The sequence below is a fragment of the Haliotis rubra genome, unplaced genomic scaffold (genome assembly GCF_003918875.1).
Source record: "Haliotis rubra isolate DU_JTF1 unplaced genomic scaffold, ASM391887v1 Scf338, whole genome shotgun sequence".
NCBI lineage: Eukaryota > Metazoa > Mollusca > Gastropoda > Lepetellida > Haliotidae > Haliotis > Haliotis rubra.
This window is the reverse complement of record NW_025767011.1, coordinates 674,629-683,712: the sequence shown is the minus strand read 5'-3', so window position 1 is coordinate 683,712 and position 9,084 is coordinate 674,629. Positions and strand designations below refer to the sequence as shown.

At 41.4% G+C, this 9,084-nt stretch overlaps 1 protein-coding gene across 1 annotated transcript; it reads right to left on the bottom strand.

The window, feature by feature from the left end:
• Window positions 1-3,083: 3,083 nt before the first annotated feature.
• LOC124284501 (beta-microseminoprotein-like) lies at window positions 3,084-6,304 on the bottom strand. The gene is made up of 3 exons (XM_046720574.1): window positions 6,110-6,304; window positions 4,326-4,446; window positions 3,084-3,288 (listed from the first exon to the last, which is right to left on the bottom strand). The coding sequence occupies exons 1-3, from the start codon at window positions 6,195-6,197 to the stop codon at window positions 3,153-3,155; spliced, it is 345 nt and encodes a 114-aa protein (XP_046576530.1). The 5' UTR covers window positions 6,198-6,304; the 3' UTR covers window positions 3,084-3,152.
• Window positions 6,305-9,084: the final 2,780 nt, after the last annotated feature.

Sequence of the window (9,084 nt, the reverse complement as noted above, 5' to 3'; positions counted from 1 at the left end):
GATGAGATATATACTAAGCACAAGAAGTAAGGCAACCCCTAAGTGGAATTTATAGTTGAAACAATGCTACATAAACGTTGCAAGCTGATTGCATACGAACCCAGATAGGAAATCACTTACGGCTGACACCACAGTCAGCACCATGTTACCTGTACATGATACATGTGCATCATGCACCATACATGCATTCTAGCCTATAAAACTGACAATAAGCGTGTCCCAATATCTCTTGTGAAAATGCCACCTCGACAGTACCTGACACACGCACAGAAATGGCAGGCCATTGGCATGATAAAGGGTTGACAATCTCAGAATAGTATTGCCCGGTTCTTCAGGAAGTCCAAAAGCGTCATTTCCCGTCTCATTAACCTTTACCGTCAGACAGCTGGCGTTAAAATGAGGACCGGTCGAGGAAGACGCCCTCAAACCACCCCCAGACAAGACAACATCCTAAGAGCTATAGCTCTGAGGAATCGATTTGTCACAGCCCCGGATTAAAAGATGGAATTCTTCAGAGCCACAGGCGCACGGATTTCATGTACGCAACAGGCTCCGTAGCAGAGGTCTTAAGTCAAGACGTCCATTCAAAGGCGTGACGATGACAGCTAACCACAGACGTCTTCGTTATCAGTAGGCTCAGCAACGTTAGAGGAGGGGGAACCGGCAATGGCGACATGTGATGATTAGTGATTAATTCCGATTTTGTTTGCGATTCACGGATGGACGATTGCGTGTGTGGCGACGCCGAGGAGAGCGTTATGGGAGACCCACGGTACAGGAACACGATTCTTAAGGAGGCGGCTCTATCATGGTCTGAGGAGGAATTTCTTTCAATAGGAGGACTGACTTGATTCTTGTACGGGGTAATTTGACAGGCCAGCGGTATATGGACGAGATCTTACGGCCACACGTGGTTCCAGTGGCTCTCAGGGCAGGTCGAAATTTTGTGTTTCAGGACGATAATGCACGTCTTCACAGAGCTCGTATTGCCGTGAACTTCTTGCAACAACTAGGTCTGACAACTTTACCCTGGCCGGCTAAAACACCAGATCTATCCCCTATCAAACATCTGTGTGATGTATAGGGCGTCGAGTGCGTCTCAGGGAGCCTGCGCCAGCACATATTGATGTGTTAGGTAGAGCGCTGCAGAAAGAGCAACACTTCATTCCAAGGGCGACAATTCAGCGGTTTGTGTCCAGCATGCCTGCAAGGTGCTAGTACTAGCCCAGACTGAAGCTGGTTTTATAGTGCTAGCCCACTGAGATACCATGCCGCAGTGAAGCATGAATACCCCACCAGACACATTATACTGACTCCGAGCCGACCAGTCCTTGTTGTACCCATTAATGCCGAGCGCCAGGCAGGGACCAACAAGTACCATATTTTAACGTCTTTTTGGTATGACGCGGTCGGGGATCGAACCCGCGACCTTCCGCTCTCCGGGCGGACGCTCTAACACCACTACACCACGGAGGCGGTCTAAGCAGTGGGTGGGTGCCATGATGAGATATATACTAGGCACAAGAAATAAGGGAACCCCCAAGTGGAATTTATAGTTGAAACAATGCTACATAAAAGTTGCAAGCTGATTGCATTCGAACCCAGATCGGAAATCACTTACGGCTGACACCACAGTCAGCACCATGTTACCTTTACATGATACACGTGCATCATGCACCATACATGCATTCTAGCCTATAAAACTGACAATAAGCGTGTCCCAATATCTCTTGTGAAAATGCCACCTCGACAGTACCTGACACACACACAGAAATGGCAGGCCATTGGCATGATAAAGGGTGGACAATCTCAGAATAGTGTTGCCCGGTTCTTCAGGAAGTCCAAAAGCGTCATTTCCCGTCTCATCAACCTTTACCGTCAGACAGGGGGCGTTAAAATGAGGACCGGTCGAGGAAGACGCCCTAAAACCACCCCAGACAAGACAACTTCCTGAGAGCTATAGCTCTGAGGAATCGATTTGTCACAGCCCGGATTAGAAGATGGAATTCTTCAGAGCCACAGGCGCACGGATTTCGAACTCTACTGTACGCAACAGGCTCCGTAGCAGAGGTCTTAAGTCAAGACGTCCATTCAAAGGCGTGACGATGACAGCTAACCACAGACGTCTTCGTTATCAGTGGGCTCAGCAACGTTAGAGGAGGGGGAACCGGCAATGGCGACATGTGCTTAGTGATTAATTCCGCTTTTGTTTGCGATTCACGGATGGGCGATTGCGTGTGTGGCGACGCCGAGGAGAGCGTTATGGGAGACCCACGGTACAGGAACACGATTCTTAAGGAGGCGGCTCTATCATGGTCTGAGGAGGAATTTCTTTCAATAGGAGGACTGACTTGATTCTTGTACGGGGTAATTTGACAGGCCAGCGGTATATGGACGAGATCTTACGGCCACACGTGGTTCCAGTGGCTCTCAGGGCAGGTCGAAATTTTGTGTTTCAGGACGATAATGCACGTCTTCACAGAGCTCGTATTGCCGTGAACTTCTTGCAACAACTAGGTCTGACAACTTTACCCTGGCCGGCTAAAACACCAGATCTATCCCCTATCAAACATCTGTGTGATGTATAGGGCGTCGAGTGCGTCTCAGGGAGCCTGCGCCAGCACATATTGATGTGTTAGGTAGAGCGCTGCAGAAAGAGCAACACTTCATTCCAAGGGCGACAATTCAGCGGTTTGTGTCCAGCATGCCTGCAAGGTGTCGTGCATGTATTGCTGCTCATGGTTGACACACTCGTTATTAAGTATATCTGACATACTTACCGTACGGTTGTCCTGATTAAATTATACATACCTCACAAAGTCAAGGTGTTCTTTTATTTTTTGTGCCTAGTATATATGCATTTTGTGACGATAGACACGCATGCTACGAAGAGAACGCATGCAACAATAGGAACTGTACATACAGTGTCAAAAACTGTTCATTTTAAGACAAAAACATGGAATTCAATTAATATTTTGAATTTACACAACTATATTCCAGCACATTATAAGGACTGATTATTTTCTGTCGTTGATTGCGTATACATGATCCACATTGCCATTTAGGAAAAGACAACGCTATGATAAACACTAATTCACATTTATATAAAATAAACGAGTGCGTGATATGTGAAATTAGGCAGAATAACTGTTCTACGGTTTAACGAGAGAATCTCCAGAGAGGCAGTCTTTGGTGTCGTCGTCAGCTTTCACCAGCAGCATCTTGCATCCATCAGCGGCGACCTTACATCCCGGTGGCGGAGCTACAACACCAGCGTTGATGCCGAATCTGCAGAGGATAACACCAGAAGTTCAGATGACTGATTTCAGCATGAATAATGTTATAATTTCTACACCGTTTGTTTGTTTGTTGTTTAACATGTCACTCAGCAATATTCCAGCTATATAAAGGTGGTCTGGACCAGACGAGATCGAGTCTGGGTCAGATAATCAAGTGATCAACATCATCAGCTTCGACAGACGCAGTTGGGATACAATGACCAAGTCAGCGAGCCTTACCACCCGATCCTTTGCTGCAGATCCAATTCAAACCCGAACCTTCACGGGTAATTTCTACAGATACCGTAAGGACGTTAACATACATACTTATTTCTCAGTATGGTCAGGCCAACATTGGTGTTGGAATATAGAATCATGTCAACATATGGCTATTCGATGTTAATTTGGGACATGAGAACAGGTGCTAATGTCTCAAAATGGTCGATGCTACATTAGTGTCAGAACACATGCTTGTCTCTAACCATTGGTATTTGAAATAGATCCAAGTTCTATAGATCAGAGTCTCAGACTATGAGACCATATAAGACTATGTAATCAAAACATAGCTGTTTGAAGTCAGTTCTTGGCTAAAACCGTCTTAAGTCTCTGCTTTTCTAGAGTACGGGAGTGACGATCACCTTTGCGTTAAAATCGCATTGTACAAGAGGACCTTAGAATATATATTCGTATCTCAGATTGTTGATCGTATATAAGTTTCAGATCATGTATCCTTGTCATCAGATTGTTATTAGAAGGTAGTTCAGGACCCCTGATGATTTCATTTTGGAACCTTATAATATATTCATGTACTCGTCTGTGCACATCATGGGTCAATTGATGCTGTTTCAGGTGGTTGAAGATGTGTATGAAGCAATGCCACTGCACAGTGTTCTGTTTGAATGGAATACCAAAACTCTGCGTAATGCTAAACTTGACTGAAAATGTCACATCCACTTGAATGCGCAGATTTGCCTGTTTGTATAAACATAATGTTTGTGACACCATGGTCTGTTTGTAACTGCGTAACGAAGCGTCCACTATACTTGCCCACAGCAGCTGAGAGCCGTCTCGTGGCAGATGCACTCAATACAGTCGGTTGTCTTGATATGGGAGTCAAGCTGCATCTTCAATCCTTTGTACATGCAGTACTGCGTGACTGATCCATATTCTGAAAAATAGCGATATAATGCTTGACAGTATTTCCCTTTATTGTATGCATTTAATTTACAATTTAACGAGGAAGGAGGCCCAAAATGATATAGACAATAAAGACCTGTATCTAATGGCATTGGTATTGTCGTGGCATGGCACTTTGACGAAAATATAAAGTCCAAAGTGACGGCAACTATGCACGACATTATCAAATGATATTGGTATTGCTGAGGCATGACAACTTGACGTGAGAATCCAGCCAAAAGTAATGCAGGCCATGCACGCTAATATCTAAAGGTGTTGGTGGTGTCCGGGCATGACAATTTGACGAAAGAATAACGCAAAAAGTGACGGAAATTATACATGACATTATCTAATGGTACTGGTATTGCCAAAGCATGACAATTTGATGTAGGAAGGGGCCAAAAATGATCCAGATCATGAAAGCTTATATGTAATGCTTTTGGTATTGCCATGGCATGACAATTTGACTCACGAGGGAGGCCAAAATGTTCCAGGTCTTGAAGGCTTATATCTAATGGTATTGGTAGTGTCGTGGCATGACAATTTGACGTGGGAATTCGGCCAAAAGTAATGCAGGTTATGCAGGCTAATATCAAATGGGAATTTGTAAATGTGATACGCCTTACACCTGTAATACAATGCGAGTAGGATAAGGAATATCTAACCCTAACTGCTAAAAGATATCGCAACGGGTAAGTCTTTATCAAACTAAATATAAGATATTGTGATGTGATGTTTCTACAGCTTCATCAGTGATGACAAACGATTCTTAGCGCTAGGTCAGTCGCAATTGTCACACTTTAACATGGTCTTACGACAATAGTAGCACTCTTAGAGAGCTTTGTGGAACAAGGTGACCGTGATTGTGGGTGTGCATTCCACATTTGACGTGCCCTTAATTCACGTTGTCCTCACCATATCTCCCTACTTACTGTTTCTTACTCGATATTTTCAGGGTATATGCAGCCCCTGAGATTAGGTTAATACGATGATATATGTTTCTCAATAATGTCGTTCGATCACTTCTTGATATCGACGGAAGATGACCCGGCTTAGAATTGGTCTTCAACAACCCATGCTTGTAGTAAGAGGCGACTAACGGGATCGGGTGGTCAGGCTCGGTGACTTGGTTGACACATGTCATCGTATCCTGATTGCGTAAATCGATTCTCATGCTGTTGATCACTGGAATGCCTGGCCCATACTCGATTGCTTACAGACCGCCATCATATAGCTGGGAAACAGCTGAAGGCGACGTGAAACAACAAACAAACAAAACCATGAACCATCCTGATAAATGGTATCAAGGTACCAGGCATTGTCATGATAAATGTTATTAAGTACCACAAACTATTTTGATAAATGACTATTTCGATTCTCATGCTCCTGATCACTAGATTGTATCCGTTTCCACAGACCGCTGCCATGATAAATGTTATTAAGTACCACAAACTATTTTGATAAATGACTATTTCGGTTCTCATGCTGCTGATCACTAGATTGTATCCGTTTCCACAGACCGCTGTCATATATATTGCTGAATACTGCGTTAAACAACAAACAAAACAAACGTCTTTGTATCAACACAGTATGTAAGGATATTCAAGTACTATAGCTATATCTACAAATCTGCAACAAAAGGTCACGGAACTTACTGGACACGTCTGTGTAGACCTTATCTGTAAAACAGAAGCAGTGCGCTGACACCACAAATCCGAGCAGTAACAGTCCGTACACGTACATGTCGTAGTGGAGGCGATGGAGACGTTTACCTACTGCAGAAAAAAAGAACCGACGACTTTTTTACTGACAACAAACAAAATGGTCGTCCTCGTTGGGTCATACAAATGTGTGTGAATCAACAGATACACTGATAAAGAAGATAACTCCACTGGTGTAAAAATATATTGTTCCAAAATACCACAATGAAAAGATAATGCACACTGAATAGCTCAACCTAGTAACATATTTTTCATGTGATTTATATATTAACATATAGTAAGAACACCATACGTGTGTGGTGGTACTGAAAACGGCACGTGCAAAATATGGCATGTCTTATGATTTTAGGTTTAACAGTCATACAACTTGTTTATAAGGAATCTAGTTGTCACTTGGCTTTTGTTAATACTTGAAAATAACAAAAAGCGTATACAATCAACATTTCATTCATCAGAAAAAATATATATTGTCAAAAGGAGCGCTATATCAAACTCCCCACTCATTCACACAATACTATTACACTTGTCTATATTATCTTAAATCATATTATCAAAATATCCCTAACAATGCCTACCGTTTTCAGCTTCAATAGAAGTGCGTTTTCAAAAATGTTCCTGACATTTTAATAGCTTGATACAAGCAGATAATATGAAAATATATATCATGTATTAAAGTCAAAATACTAATGACAGTTAGAGAGTCTTCATCATGTTTTCATCACGTATAAAGTGCTCTGGTGGCAATGTTATTTATTGTGTAAGAGTGTTTCATGTCTGTCACAATGTTTCTATGGACATTCATTTAGTGCAGAGATATTCTATATTTAGACTTATGCAGATTTATAATGAGTGTTCAAGAAAATGTCAGTGTGATCTGACCCAGACAGTTAGAGAAAGTTCAGGAAAGTTTGTTTTATGTACACAAGGGTAGCTAAGTCATACTTCTTATTTCACATTACATCTCACGCTACAAGAAGATAAGCACTTATGTGAAGATCACTTTTCACCCTGGATGCTCAGCCTAAGCCCATGTTGGAAGTTTGACTCCTACGGTAGTGTCCCTATTTTGACAGTTATGGCGTGACATTTTGCTGTCAAAACTGGGACTAACAGAATGAACACTGTCAAAACTGGGATAACTAGCTGTACCAATTCAGGGTAATTATGTGAACGCAATCGACTGACAACACAATCATTCCAAGAGCTACCGCTCGGCGTAGAATGCAGGATGGAAGAAGGATGGGAGAAGTAGTTTTACCAATTACTTGCAAAGTATCCTGATTGCAGGATTGGAGAAGAAGCCTGTGGCAGTGTGCTGGCTGGCAGTGTTGCTCAGTCATTGGTGACTTTGAAGTGATTGACTTTCAAGAATAAACTGTTTTAGTCTTTTGTTTTAGTCTTAGTTTTTAGTCGTATCCGAAGCTTCTGTTACAGTAACTCCCACAATCACTGGCTAATCAGAGATTAATTAACATGTGTGAGCTGCGGACTGTCAAAATTGGCACGACCAGTAAGCTCACTGTCAAAATTGGGACTAACCGACTTCTACTATAGCGAGGTGAATATTACCATCACTATATTGCTATAGTTACTGCTTTTTAGTATAATGCTTTGAATCTGTACTATTATAGTGATAGAATTCATTTACATTAACATGCATTGCTTTCTAAACTTACATGATTTTGGAATACAATTGTTCATTGTGTAACAACATTTTTTATTTATTTTTTTTATTTCGCTTTTTTTTCAGGTATACATACAAGTTGACGTATATTATGTAAAAGTATGAGTTCCATGCAAACATGTTGGGTCTCAATAAATAATCAATAAAACTTTAGTATAATTACACCGTGTCAACATTTTTACATATACATCGAAATAATTTCCCTATTCAACGGTTCTAATATCATGTGTAGGCTTGACCATAGTTTTAGAAAGTAGGCTTTCTGGTCACGATTAATATATACATATTTTGTCGTACTATAATATTGTATGATTTGTCTCTTGATGTATGAAATATTTGGAATGAAACATTTCTTACTACAGTTGTATATGGTATTCTTGATTAAAATAATTATCGCATTTAGTGCATAGTTATGTTTTCCTTGAATCCCAAACATTACCTGGGTATTTGTAAAACTCAATTCTACGTCTACAGTTCTGAGCCATAATTTTATTTCACGCCATATGTTTTTTTACCTTGTCACACTCCCAGAAGATATGATAAATTGTTTCGTCATAATCGTTGCAGAAGGTACATTTAGGGCTATCCACATAGTTTATTTTGTAGAGGAAATGTCTGATTGGCAATATTCTGTGAATGGTTCTGTACTGCATGTAACAACATTTGTTGTTTGGTGGTTTAACAATTTAATGGACAGATTTCTGGTTAAGGTAATGATTCATCTTGGACTTGGCACAAAGTAGTTTTATAAAAGGGTGATAATTTAGTTATCATGCTGTCCTTAGTTTTGTTGACGGCTGTTTTTTTCTGTTGTCTTTATGAGTATAATTTTAACGTGTGGTCTGCCATAGTCACCACATTGCTGAAACGCTGACTGACTGAATGACTGAATTTGGTTTTACGCCGCCTTTAGCAATATTCCAGCAACATCACGGCGGGGAACACCAGAAATGGGCTTCACACATTGTACCCATGTGGGGATTCGAACCGGGTCTTCGGCGTGACGAGCCAACGTTTTAACCACTAGGCTACCCCATCGCCCCTGCTGAAACGCTGACCAACTTTATGGATAACAACTTCTTTATTACGAGAGTGCGACGTTTCGATACAGTTTCTTGTACTGTTATCAAGCAGGAATGTAACATACATTGGTGGCAAAGTATATATACTGAGTGTAACAAAGAGAACAAGATAACAAGGTAATTAACACAACAGGGTGGGCATA

Coding starts and splice junctions, on each gene's coding strand:
- LOC124284501 (XM_046720574.1), bottom strand. CDS start 6,197: ATGTACGTGTACGGACTGTTACTGCTCGGATTTGTGGTGTCAGCGCAC. Junction 4,447..6,109: donor GGTCTACACAGACGTGTCCA/GTAAGTTCCGTG, acceptor GCTATTTTTCAG/AATATGGATCAGTCACGCAG. Junction 3,289..4,325: donor ACGGCTCTCAGCTGCTGTGG/GCAAGTATAGTG, acceptor TATCCTCTGCAG/ATTCGGCATCAACGCTGGTG.